Genomic DNA, 13,896 nt, shown 5'->3' with positions numbered 1-13,896 from the left:
TACATATGAAAATAACTGGTGAATTTAGTATTATAAAAGAAATCTTGAAAACTTTTTTATATGTTTTAACATTTTCTTTCAACAGTATATTCATGTATATTTATTTATTTATTCATTTATTTATTTATTTTGTGAGGAAGATCAACCCTGAGCTAACATCCGTGCTAATCTTCCTCTTTTTGCTGAGGAAGACCGGCTCTGAGCTAACATCTATTGCCAATCCTCCTCCTTTTCTTTTTTTCCCCCAAAGCCCCAGTAGATAGTTGTATGTCATAGTTGCACATCCTTCTAGTTGCTGTATGTGGGACGCGGCCTCAGCATGGCCAGAGAAGCGATGCGTCGATGCGCACCCGGGATACGAACCCAGGCCACCAGTAGCGGAGCACGCGCACTTAACCGCTAAGCCACGGGGCTGGCCCCATGTATATTTAAAATCATAGCATTTTCTAGCTCAAAGGGAACTTGTTGATCATCTGATTATAGAATCATAGAATGTCAGGATTGGAAAGCACCTTAATAATCATCTAGACTAACCATCCTACCCATGCTTAAATCCACTTGATAGAAATGCTACCAAGTACTTGCCCAGATTAATCTTGATCAGATTGTTCTTGATTCTATAGAGATTCAACATCCACGGAAGATACCTTAGCATTTTTTCAAGTTTTGATTTTTTTTTAATTCAAATTTGGATTTTAAGTCAGTTCTTCCTAATTGTAGAAAAACTCATTTATGTTCCAGAAGGCACATCAGAATGCAGAGGTTTAATGACTTGCCAAAAATCGCACAGACGTTAAGGTTGTAAGTTTTCATTTACTCTATAAATACGTGAGATCCTACAGTGTGCTCCTCATTCTTCTAGGTGCTGAGGAAATGAGTGAGCAAAGCAGACCCAGTTCCTGCCCTTATGGGCCTTACACCCTAAAGATCAAACAAATACTCCAAATAAGCATGCCGTATATTGGATGTTCATGAGTGCTACAAAAATAGAGCATGAAGAGAGTCAAGAGAAGGATGGGGTGGGGAGAGGGTATATGGCAATATATTACAAAATGATAAAATAACATTTTACCAGAGATTATTGAATTGAGGGCCAGGTCCTACAGATATCTGATGAAAGAGCATTCAAGACAGAGGGAGCAGAAAGTGGAAGGGCCCTGAGCGTGTTATGGTATCAGCAAGGAGGCGAGTGTGGCTGCAGCAGTTTGAGAAAGGGCCAGTCCTGGGAGAGCGGTCAGAGAGAGGCTGGAGGCAGATCGTTGAGGATCTTGTAGGCCATGGTAAGGGCTTCAATTCTGAATGAGAAGGAAAGCTGTCGCCGCATTCTGACGGAGAGGGATGTGATGTATGTCATCTATCATTTTTAAAGGCCCTCGGTATTTAAAGCACTGTGCTAGAAGCTGCCAAGATATCAGTAAAATAATATTCTTACTTTCTGGAAGCATGTTATCTAATGAAGATAAATTGTAAACAAGTGATAATAGTGAAAACGTAAGTGAAATTAGTGCCATTATGTAAGTATAAGCAGAGCTCTGTGAGTGAAAGAGAAGGAGCCCTTCGTTGTAATCAGAGAAATTAGTGAAGAGCTGCAGAATATCGAACCCAGGAAATCCATCAACAATCTCTCGAGTCAAAGTGAGCAAGCTTGCTAAGGAGCCTCGCCTCTTTTACGAAGCTGTTTTACCTCAGCCACCTCACCCTTGAAAGGCTCTAATGGAGTAGCGACAAGGAAGCAGGGTCTCTAGATTTCTGTATTGGTTATTCTGAAAATATAGTTATAAACACGTTAATAGTAGTACAGGAATTTATTAATACAACACTTGAGCTCTTCCAACATGCCCTTTATAAAAGGCATAACATGCTTCTAAATTAATATGTTGTTGTTAAAAACAGTTTAAACCATCACTCCACTTGGAGGAATGAAGTAAAAAGAACTGTTCCTTTCGAATAGTTGAAAGACCACTTGGTCTTGCAGTCGCCAAAGAGTATCTTTGGATTGTGTGTATTTTCATTATCTGTCTTAGTAGAATGTGAGAAAATTTTGATTAAGGGTGTCTTTAAGTACCATTACAGATAAATTTAGAGTATTTTATGCCCTTAAGATCACTGCAGAGGGTGTTTACGGACTTCATTACTTTCTTAGTCTTAATGTACAGATTAATTCAAAGTGTACTTTGAAATATAAATGTGTTGTTTGTGTAAAACTTCTTTGTTGAACAGAATGGTTGTGTAATCTGTATCTCAGAGATGCAGATGCCAGTGACATGAAAGTACCACATTATGGGGATGGCACACTCTCTTGGCTTCAGTCCCAAACCAGGGAAGGCCTTCCGCTGGACAGCTCTGTGTGTCTTAGTTCCCCCTCCTGCACATTTCCGTAACGCATTGGGAGAGTCCCTGAGTTGTTGCCATTTCTCTGAAGACCACTCAACTGCCAGCTCCCTGCCCAGGCTGTTCTTTCTTGGGCTTGTGTCCTCGCTAAGTCACAGGGGTCTTTCTAGACGTCTTGTTAGGGAACTCCAGGAATTTCTTCCATACCTGAGCCCACAACTAGCAATTAGATGTCAGATTTGCTTCCCCCAGCAGGTCTTTATATGCTGTTGCTAATCCAGAAGTGATCATTGTATTGTGTCATCTTTTTTTTTTTTTTTTTTGTGGTGAGGAAGATCAGCCCTGAGCTAATATCTGTTGCCAGTCCGCTTCTTTTTGCAGAGGAAGATTGTGGCCCTGGGCTAACGTCCATCAAGCATGGCTTGATAAGTGTTGCGTAGGGTCACGCCCAGGATCTGAACCTGGGACCCCTGGGCCACTGAAGCGGAGCGCCTACTTAACCACTATGCCACTGGGCCAGCCTCACCATTTTTTTAACCCCAAAGAATGCTCAGTGGATCCTTTATTTTATAATGCAAAATCCAAAAATAGAGTACTTAAACTTTTCTTTTAATTGAGATATAATTTACATACCCTAAAAATCACCCTTTTAGAGTGTATAAGTAGTTTTTAGTATCTTCACAAGGTTGTGTGACCATCATGATCTCTAATTCCAGAACATTTTCATCAGCCCAAAAAGAAACTCTGTACCCATTAGCAGTCACTCCCCATTCTCTCTTCCTCCCAGCTCCTGGCAACCACTAATCTGCTTTCTGTCTGTCTGGATTTGCCCATTCTAGACATTCCACATAAAATGGAATCGTATAACATGTGGCTTTTTGTGTCTGGCTTCTTGCACTTGGCATGTTTTCAAAGTTTATCCATGTTTTAGCATGTTTCAGTACTTCATTCTTTTTTGTAATTGAATAATATTTTGTTGTATGGATATGCCACATTTTGTTTTTCTGTTCATCAGCTCACGGACATCTGGGTCGATTTGACTTTTGGCCATTGGGAATTATGCTGCTTTGAACATTTGTGTGCAAGTTTATATATGTGGACATATGTTTTAATTTGCTTCACACTTCCCTGTTTTCTTTGGAAGCTTGGTTTCTCTCCTGCCTACAGAGACACCTTTTCTTCTTCCAAATCTTTAGCAATATCATTCTCGTTCTTGTGACCTCACTGTTTCTCAATAGAATTGAACATCACTTCTCCAAGAACCTTCTTGAGGCTAACATGAATGCTTGGAGGGAGTAAGAGAGGATAAGTAAAATCCTTTAGTCTGTTGGATTTAAATCCCAGGAAAAGGTCTGATGTTTATCTTTCCTATGATGTGCGTAATAGGGAACACTTTGAGTGGGGAGAGGTTTCACTGCTGAATTCTTACTGCTAAACCAAGCTGCATTTCCTTCCACTGTACTGGAGGGAGGGCAGTTGAGATCCTTGCACGAAGTTGATTTTATAAATAAAACAATAATAATAATAATAACAATAATAGCTATGTAGTTTTGGTCTTTAGGATGGAGTTTTTCCATATAGTTGTTGGATTTTACTTGGGTAGGCTTGTGGGAAGTGTTTTGTCAGTACTTGAATGATTGAACATAATATATAGCAATAACCCATTTTCCAAACACTCAAGATACTATTTTGCTGGTCAAGTGACTGAGAGTGCAAAAGTGAGAGCAGAAGTGGGTCAGACATGGTGTATTCAAGCTTTGAATTATGTGCACCAAATGCTACTTCATCTCATTAGATTTCTCCAAAAAAGCACCAAGCAAGTGGTTATTAAACCTCCTTTATTTTCTACTTTAAACTATCACTTCACAAACCTTATACCTCTGGCAGGAAGGAGAGAAGAGGTACAGACGCTCTTAGTCGTTAGTTACCTGCTTGACTGGGATCCCATTTTACAGACGAAGAAATTGAGAGGCTAATGAGACTGTTTGAATGTTGCTATGATTTCTTCTCTTTTTAAGACATTGACTTTCCATGCTTCTAGAGCAATTTTCTTTCCAAATTAGCTTGTAAATTGTCAGCATTTCCTGAAATGAGGAAGACAAATTGCTTGAGAAAACTCAAAAGATACTCTGAAGAATTTTGTTTATTGACAATGTAAACCAAACCTAGTGAGATTAATGCTACTCCATTTATGATTAAGCTGTAAACCTTCTTTATTTAGAATTATGAACAATAAAATATGAAACTTGTTTAATACTTTGTTTTAATACGTTGTCATTTTGTTTTGTTTCAGTGAAAAGTGTAAGGCTAGAGGATTTACAGTGATTGTGGATGGCAGAAAATCACAGTGGAATGTGGTGAAAACAGTAGTCTTAATGCTACAGGTAATTTTATTTTTGTCTATGAGGGTATGGTTTTATTTTACAGCAACAGATCAAGGAGATATTGGCCAATGCATTTCATTTATTGGACTATGCTCAAACTTCTCAGCAGTGACTAAGTTTTGAAATGCATGGATCACTATTGGATTGTTCAAATTCAGTTCTTACAGATTCGAATTTGAATAGTAAAATAAACTTCAGCCCTATTCTAAGGATTTGTAAATGAGCGAAAATAATATGTCATGTGTAAGTAATTTAACCAAGTAGGCTAGTGAGTCTAAAAGTGAAAGGGCAAATGTTATCAGGCTCACCTGGGAGCTTTTGCATGCTGCGGTACCTGCATCTTCCCCTCGCTGCCCTGTTCTGACACTGCAGGAGTAGGACTGGGTAAGTCTGGTCTGAAGAAGCTTCTCAGGCGGTTCTGATAGGTCTCTCTCATCTGTTGTCCTTTCCTCCACAAGCACCAAGATTCATGATGGTCTTATTATTTATTTCTAATCTAGACGAAATTTACTTAAGGGCCAAGTCCTCGGGCACTGGAGCAGCTCACAAGTTAGCATTTAATAAACGCCTGCCATTACAAACTCCTTGATCTGATCCCAGTCTTGTGTTTATATTTCCTTGTGTTCCTTAGAATGTTTCTGTGATCTCTTGCATGTAGTAGGTACCTGGTAAACATTTGTTGATTTATTATAAGGATAATGAGGATATTATGATCTGAAATGGAAAAGTAAAACATTTGAGTGATTGAAAGGGAGCAACTTGCTCACATGTACCTGGGTTTCCTTAGAAGGGCTTCTAGAGAAAGTAAAGGATAAAAAGAGATTATCTAATTTAAATGAAAGAAAGTGAAAGGGCGTGTCTGGCAAGGACACTGGCTTAGTGATAACTTCTTAGAAATGAAGCAAACACACAGAAGGGAGTTGATGGCAGGCCAGTTTGGGGAAAATATAAGTTGGCAGTTACATGGGATAGTGAACATTCAGTTAGGTAAATATCAGTGATATTGAAAGGAAGATCAGGAATTTTAAATGAATTTGAAAAGTAATTGGTAGCTGCTTTAGGGTTCTGTGGAGAGGAATATAATTTAAAATCTTAAATGATAACTAAGGAGAATGATTCTTAATGTTTTTTGTTTTATTTGGGATAATTAGGAAAAAGAGATTCGAGGGATGAGAACAAGGTGGTAATTTTAGTTTTTAGTTTTAGTTCTTAATATGGTTCAGATACTGTGCTAAGCTTACTGTGTAAATTATCTCATTTAATTTTATCTTTGTAATCTAGGGAAGCAGGTTCTATTATCCCCAAAGTTCAACTGAGGCTCAAGGATTTTAAATAACTCAGCCAGATTCTCATAGTGAATGTGGGGAAGAGTCAGGATTGGAGCTTAGCATGGCCTAAGCCCCAGGTCTTGGCTTTAGCAATTACAAAGTGTATATTTACCAGTGGGATGTATGTGAGGTGGTCCCCAAATTATCTACCCAGTACCTCAGTCTTTTTAAGTGTTTGGCCTAAACTTTTCATCATTAGAATCACTCTTTTGGGTTGGAAAGGATATAGCCTCCAGAGGATCAGTTTTTAAGGGAGCACAGATTGGTGTCCTATAATAACTTTTTCTGTCAAGTATGTTCCAGCACTTTTATATTCTAAACCCTGAAGATTAACTCTTCTCTGTAAAAGTTGTTAAAATAACTATTAGGTGAGAAATCCATTAATTATGTCCTTGTGTTCTTCCTTTCATCCTGTTACTCAACTGTGTCACAGGTGAGCTGTTTGGGACTTGCTGTTTGAACTGGACTTTGATCAGTGGCAGTTTTGAAGAACAGTCAATGGATGATTTAATCCCCTCTTGCAATTTCTTTTCTGATAGGTATTTTAACAACTTTTGGATTTATTATAGTTAACTTTTTCAGAAGTTGCAATGGCTTGTTGTTACGCCTAGTCAAACAGTTTCCACATACAAAGTCATTCGTTGCTTTTGTGTCAAAGGTACTGGTACCAGTTGTTTGGGAGCCCAGGGCTCGGTGCTGGCTCTGCCTCTAACTAGTGTTCTCTCAAATGAGTGGCTTGGTTTCTCTTGTTTCTCACAGCTTTAATATTCAATGCTTTTGAAATAATAATCTTCCATAAATCAACATATGAATACACCGCTATTTACCCTAAATTTCCCAGCACCTGTGGTAAAAGTTTTGACAACCCAGTCATTGTAGGGGACACTAGATTTGTGATGTTCTAGGGCAGTGGTTGAACCCTAGAGTTTGTAAATCAAGTTTTATTGGAACTCAGCCACGCCCATGCGTTTACATACTCTTTGTGGCTGCTTTCACTCTACAAAAACAGAGTTGAAGTAGTTGCAACAGAGAATCTGTAGAAGCCTAAAATATTTATTTTTAGACCTTGAGAAAGAATTTACTGACTCCTGGTCTAGAACGTATGAAATGGTGTGGTGGAACTTGAGAGTCAGACAGACCTGGTTTCTATGCCAGCACCGTCACTTTTTAACTCTGCTATCTTGGAAAAGTTACTCTAGTTTTTCGAAGCTCAATTTATTCTTCTGTAAAACTGGGAGAAAGAGACCCACTTGTTAGTGCAAATTAATTTATTCAACAGATGTTTATGGAGTGTCTTCTATATATCAGGCACTGTCATAGGCACTGGAGATATAGGAGGGACATGGTAGGTAGGGTACCTGCCATTGGGAAGCTTATATTCTATTTGAAGAGTCAGACAATAGGCAGTTAAGCAAATTAATAAAAATATAACATCAGATAGTGATAAATGCTATGAAGAAAAGTACAGTGGTAGAAGGAGACTGAGTTGGATGGTGCTACTTTGGATAGGGTGGTCAGGGGAGGTCTCTCTGAGAAGGGAATATTTGAGTAGAATTCGAAATAAACTGAGGGAGCACTTCTTCTAGGTATAAAGCAAAGCACATTCCAGGCAGGAAACATCAAGGGCAAAGTCCTGAAGGGGGAATAGACTTGTCACCTTCTAGGAACAGCAAGAAGGTCAGTATGGCTGTGGTAGAGTGAGCTAAGAGGGGAGAGATGTGAGATGAGGTCTGAGAGGTCAGTGGGCCCTGAGCTTGGAGGGCCTTCTAGGCCTTGGTAAGGGGTTTGAATTTTCTTCTGAGCATGAGAAAACGTGAAGCAGGAGGCCTGTTAAGAGGATATTTCAGAAGGCTGACTAGTTTGGGGATGTTAGCAATGCAGGTGGTAGAAATTGTGAGATTTAAGATATATTTTAAAGATAGATTCTATGAGACTTGCTGATAAAGTATACATGGAATATTTATTCACTTAGTAAATGTTCATTTCCACTCTTCTTCAGGTAATATGAATAACTGTCTAGTAAATGTGAAATCGTATTTGTCAAAGATTAGCTTTGTCCTTTTCTTCAAGTTAATAGTCACGCAGAATCTCGACCTCTTTGTCTAATGACCGATAAGAATATTATTTTGTGGGAAAATTTATTTTACCTTTATTTGAAGAAATTCTCCAGGATGATTGTGTTAGAAAAAATTTGTCATATCATAGAAAAAGCAACCAAATTAAATTATTTCTCAACTAAAAATTGTCTTGCATTTAGTCTAAACGTATTCCTAGTAGAGAGACTTAATAAAACAAAAATAATTCACATGTACTGTTCTGTATTACATTGTTTATTTGAAATCTTTTCTGAATCAGTTTGTCTTTCAAGTATTTCTTTATTGCCATGTATGGTTTGAAGTTTGGATTATTTCTTCTACTTTATTATTTTAATTCTTTTCCAGAGGTCTCTTAATTACTCAGCTTTATCATGAATATCTAGTAATTTATAACTTTAGTAAATTATTTATTTTACATGTATGATTTATAATTATTTCTCTGTATTTTATAGAACGTTGTTCCAGCTGAGGTGTCCCTTGTTTGTGTAGTGAAGCCAGATGAATTCTGGGATAAGAAAGTAACACATTTTTGTTTTTGGAAAGAAAAGGATAGACTTGGCTTTGAGGTAAATATACTCTATGAAAAAACAGAAGTGTGTTGTATCTTTAAAAATAGCGTTTTTTGTGCAACTATGACATACAACTATCTACTGGGGCTTTGGAGGAAAAAAAAGCAGGAGGATTGGCAATAGTTGTTAGGTCAGAGCCGGTCTTCCTCAGCAAAAAGAGGAGGATTAGCATGGATGTTAGCTCAGGGCTGATCTTCCTCACACACACACATACACACAAAAAGTAGCGTTTTGCTGGTATTATTTTATTTGTTCAGCATTGGATACTAAGCAGTGCCTAAGCAATGATTAGTATGTAGTCAGCATTCAGGTACTTGTTGAACAAATTATGTTTCTTTGTCAAAGACTGCAAACACTTTCTTATTTTCGTTTATGTCACTCTTTGTTAACTCCTTTGAATAAGTAGAAACTTTTTATTTAAAAATTTTATTGCATTAACAGGAGGACGTTTACTAAAACCAGGAAATCCTAGACATTTTGAAATTGAAGTTAGAGCCTATTTTGTGATGTCATAATTATTTTTTAGTATATGATTTGGTTTTGATACATGAACACAGTTATCTCTCTTTTCCTATTGGCATTACTCTCTCCCTCTCACTTTTATTGTATGAAATTACATCTTATTATAGATTAGAAAGAAGTCCTAAAATGGAATACAAATTTAAACAGTTCTTCATATATTGCCTTCCACAACCTGTTAATCCTCACTTCCCAGTAGGAGAGTTGATAAATACTACACTTTACATTGGTTAGTTAAAGTGTGGAAGCATTGACGGGTACAAAGTCTGACCCCACCCCTTAGAATGCTTACAGGAGTCACACAATGTAGATTCATTTTGGACCTTGCCATACTATAATAGTCACTTTTATTTTGAATAAAGTCAATGTCAGTGTATTTTTGGTATGAAGGAAAGGTCGCCACAGTGTGGTAGAGAGGAAGATTTAAGAAAACCTGGTTTATTCTTAAATGAAGTAGGTTGAAATGTATTAAATATGTTTGATTTTTTTCCTCACTTTAAAAAACAAAGCCATAATTTACATGCAGTAAAATTCATCGGTTTTAGTGTATGGGTCTGAGAATTCTGACACATAACAGGTATGTAACCACCACCACAGTGAAGAAATCAGGAAATATCTCCTCACCCCAGAAATTCCCCCGTTCTCCTTTGTAGTCAACTCCTTCTTCCATCTTTAGCCCCTGATAACCACTGATCTGTTTTATGTCCCTATAGTTTTGCCTTTTCCAGATGTCATATAAGTGGAATGATACAGTATGTAACATTTTTAATCTGGCTTCTTTCAAATATGCATTTGCATTTGGAATTCATCCTGTTGTTGCATGTATTGGTAGTTCCTTTCTTATTGCTGAGTAGTATTTCATTGTATAGAAGTACCACAGGTTGTTTATCCATGCCCCAGTTGAGGGACCTTTTAGGTTGTTTTCAGTTTTTGGTGATTATGAATAAAAGCACTATAAATATTCATGTATGGGTTTTTGTGTGAACATAGTTTTTATTTTGAGGGGTAAAATAACTTGGAGTGGGATTGCTGGGTCATATGGTAAGTATATGGTTTAACTTTCTATGAAACTTCCAAATTAGCGGTTTCAAAGAACCTGTATCATTTTGCGTTCCCACCAGCAATGTATGAAAGTTCCAGTTGCATCCTTGACAGCACTTGGTATAGTCAGGTTTTTTTTTAAAACATTATAGTTATTCTAGTGGGTGTGTAGAGGTATCTCATTGTGGTTTTAATTTGCATTTCTCTAATGACTAATGATGTGAGTTTATTTTTAAGTGCTTGTTTGCCATCTATGTACTTTCTTTGGTGATGGCTGTTCAACTCTTTTGCCCATTTTTGTAAATAAATAAGGCTTTTTGTTTTCTTGTTATTGAATTTTGAGAGTTCTTGATGTATTTTGGATGGAACTCCTTTATCAGATATATCATTTGCAAATATTGCATCTCAGTTTGTGGTTTGCTTTTCCATTCTCTTAACAGCATTTTTCAAGAAGTTTTTAACTTTGGTGAAGTCCAGTTTTTTAATTTTTCTTTTATGAATCAGGCTTTTGGTGTCATAGCTGAGAAATCTTTGCCTAACTCAAGATCACAAAGATTTTCTCTCATGTTTTCTTCTAGAAGTTGTATAATTTTAGGTTTTATATTCAGATCTATGGTCCATTTTGAGTTAGTATTTGTGTAAGTTATGATCTGATAATGTATGTTTTATGACTTTATTTTAAATGTATTGAGATTTGGTTTTTGACCCAGTATATGGTCTGTCTCGGTAATTTCCTCATGCACATGACAAGAATGTGTATTCTGCTGTTGTGAATGGAGGGATATGTAGCTGTCCAGATTGTTCATAGTGTTCATAGTGTTCAGGTCTTCTATATCCTTTGTAATATTCTGTCTACTTGTACTATCAGTTACTGAAAGACAAATATTGCAGTTTCCAACTGTAATTGTGGATTTGTCTTTTCATTTTTGTCAGTGTTTTGCTACATGTATTTTGAAATCTATTGTTGAGTTCATAGAGATATAGGATTGTTAGGTCTTGGTGAGTTGACCACTTTATCATTATTAAATGTCCGTTTTTTATCCCTGATAATATATCTGGTTCTGAAGTATACATTGTCTGATATAAATATAGCTGTTCCAGCTTTCTTATGACTAGTGTATGCATGTTGTATCTTTTTCCATTCTTTTACTATGTTTTAACCTATTATCTGTTTACCTATCTATTTCTTTACATTTATGGTGGATTTCTTGTAGACACAGTATAGTTGGGTCTTGCTTTCGTATCCAATCTGACAGTCTCTGTCTTTTGAGTGGTATGTAAGACCATTTATATTTAAAGTAATTATCGATACAATTGGATTAAAATTTACCATCTTGTTAGATTTTTATGTATTTTTTTTGTTCTTTTTCTGACTTCTTTTGAATTGAGTATTTTTTATGATTACATTGTATCTCCATTATTGGCTTGTAGCCAGCTCTGGTGGTCTAGTGGTTAAAATTTGGCATTCTTACTGTTGTAGCTCAGGTTTGTTTCCTGGTCAGGGAACCACACTACCCATCTGTTGGTTGTCAGTCTGTGGTGTGGCTGTGTGTTGCTGTGATCCTGAAAGCTATGCTACTGGTATTTCAAATATCAGCAGGGTGACCTATGGTGGACAGGTTTCAGCAGAGCTTCCAGAAAATTGCCCACTTCCGAAAAAATTGCCTATAAAACCCTATGCATAGCAGCAGAGCATTGTCTGATACAGCACTAGAAGGTGAGAGGATGGCACAGAAAGACCAGGCAGGGTTCCTCTCTGGTGTACACAGGGTTGCTAGGAGTCCGAATCGACTTGATGGCACTAACAAAATTGGCTTGCAATTTATATCTCTTAAATTTTTTTTTAGTGGTTGCCCTAGGGCTAACAATATACATTTTTAATTGACAGAGTCTTACCTTCAAATAAAATACCACTTCAGGTGTAGCGGAAATTCCTTAAAACAGCATGTCTTTGATACTTCTGTACTGTTGTTGTCATACATTTTACTTTTACAGTTCTGTAAACACACAATACATTGCTACTGTTTTTGCTATTGACAGTGTCTTGTCTTTCACAGCAAATAAAACAATAAAAAAGTGAATTTCACATTTACCTTCATTTATGCCATTTCTGATATTCTTCATTTCTTTTTGGACATTCAACTTTTTGTCTGGTATATTCCTTCTGACTAAAGAACTTCCTTTAACATGTCTTGCAGTGCAAGTCTGTTGGCATAGAATTTTATCAGCTTTTGTTTGCCTGAAAAAATTGTTATTTTTATTTCGGTTTTGAAAGGTATTTTCAGTAGGTATAGAATTTTGTTTCATAGATTTTTTTTTTTCTTTCAAACCGTTAAGTATATTATACCATTGCCTTCTCATTTCAATGGTTTCTGCTAAGAACTCTGCTGTTATATGTGTTATGTATCTTTTTTCCCCTTTGACCATCTTGAAGATTTTCACTTTGTTTTTGGTTTTCAGCAGCTTTATTATATGGAGTCTGGATGTGTTTTGTTTGGTATCTATTCTCTTTGGTGTTCTTGGCACTTCTTGAAACTCTGGTTTGGTGTCTTCCATCAATTTTAGAAAATTCTTAGACATTTTCTTTTCAGATATTTCCTCTGCCCCGTTGTCTTTTTCTACTCCTTCTAGAATTCCAATTGCACATATGTTAGACCATTTGAAAGTTTTTCACCATCCTAGATTGGTGTTATTTTTATCTTTTTCCTCTGTTTTTTTCTCTTTGTGGTTCAATTTGGGTATTTTCTGTTGATCCATTTTCAAGGTCACTTTGTTTCCTTGGCTGTGTTGAGTGTGTTGATAAGCCTTGTAAACTCAATTCATCTGTTACCATGTTTTTGGTTTGTAGCATTTCTGTGTGATTGTTCTTTATAGTTGCTATCTCTGCTGAAATTCCCCATCTGTTCTTGCATGTTGTCTTGCAGTTTTTCCATGGGAACTTTTAATATATATCATAGTTAATCTTAAATTCCCTACCTGATTATTTCAGTATCTGGTCTGTCTTACTCTGGTTATGTTGTTTGCTTTGTTTCTTGACAGTGAGTTGTTTTCTTTTTTGCTGTTTGTGTGCCTTGTTATTTTTTGTTGAATGTTGGACATCTTGTTTAGGACAGTCGAGACTGGGGTAAATAGTATTTGTGCCTGCACATGGGCCCATCTTGTCTTTTGCAAGGCTTTTAGCAGAGCAGCGGAAGGGTGGAATTAGTCTAGCCAGGAGTTGAGTTGGCTTTGGCTTTTGTTGTTGCTGTTATTTTCCTCAGTGCACCACAGGCTTCAGATTCCTCTGGAGTTACTTGTTGAAGATGGGGTTTACCAGAGAGGAGGTTTTTTTTTTTGTTTTCCCCTAATATTTGTCCCACCCTCAACTATAGATCTTTCTGTCTGTGCCTCAGAGAACGTCTCTCTTTGCACTGACCCTCCTTCAGCAATGAACTGCTGTTACTTGTTACTCAGTGCTTGTCAGAGGGGCATTCTCTGTTGTTCTGATTCAGCCTCAGTCTTAGGCAGGCTCTGTGATCCTGAGTCTAGGGAGTAGGGCCCTCTTAGTGATGTTGCCCCTTCCCCAGCTTTAGGAGGCCTGTGATGGTCTGGGCTCATTGTATGTTCCTGCCTCTACTTGGATAGAGGG

The 13,896-nt window shown here is 37.1% G+C and overlaps 1 protein-coding gene across 6 annotated transcripts in view; it reads left to right on the top strand.

Annotated features, from left to right (window-relative positions):
* The window catches only part of SESTD1 (SEC14 and spectrin domain containing 1), a 123,332-nt gene that overhangs the window by 51,701 nt on the left and 57,735 nt on the right, over nucleotides 1-13,896 (top strand). For 5 of the 6 annotated variants that reach the window (XM_087435445.1, XM_087435441.1, XM_087435443.1 and 2 more), the window contains 2 exons: nucleotides 4,625-4,715; nucleotides 8,592-8,705. In XM_087435445.1, coding sequence (XP_087291571.1) covers nucleotides 4,625-4,715; nucleotides 8,592-8,705 — 205 coding nt within the window. The remainder of the gene's footprint in view (nucleotides 1-4,624; nucleotides 4,716-8,591; nucleotides 8,706-13,896) is intronic. The other variant, XM_087435446.1, reaches the window with a different exon arrangement.

The sequence above is a fragment of the Ceratotherium simum genome, chromosome 9 (genome assembly GCF_057802395.1).
Source record: "Ceratotherium simum simum isolate JZ-2026a chromosome 9, ASM5780239v1, whole genome shotgun sequence".
Lineage (NCBI taxonomy): Eukaryota > Metazoa > Chordata > Mammalia > Perissodactyla > Rhinocerotidae > Ceratotherium > Ceratotherium simum.
The sequence above is the reverse complement of the archived record's forward strand: the minus strand, read 5'-3'. Positions and strand labels throughout refer to the sequence as shown.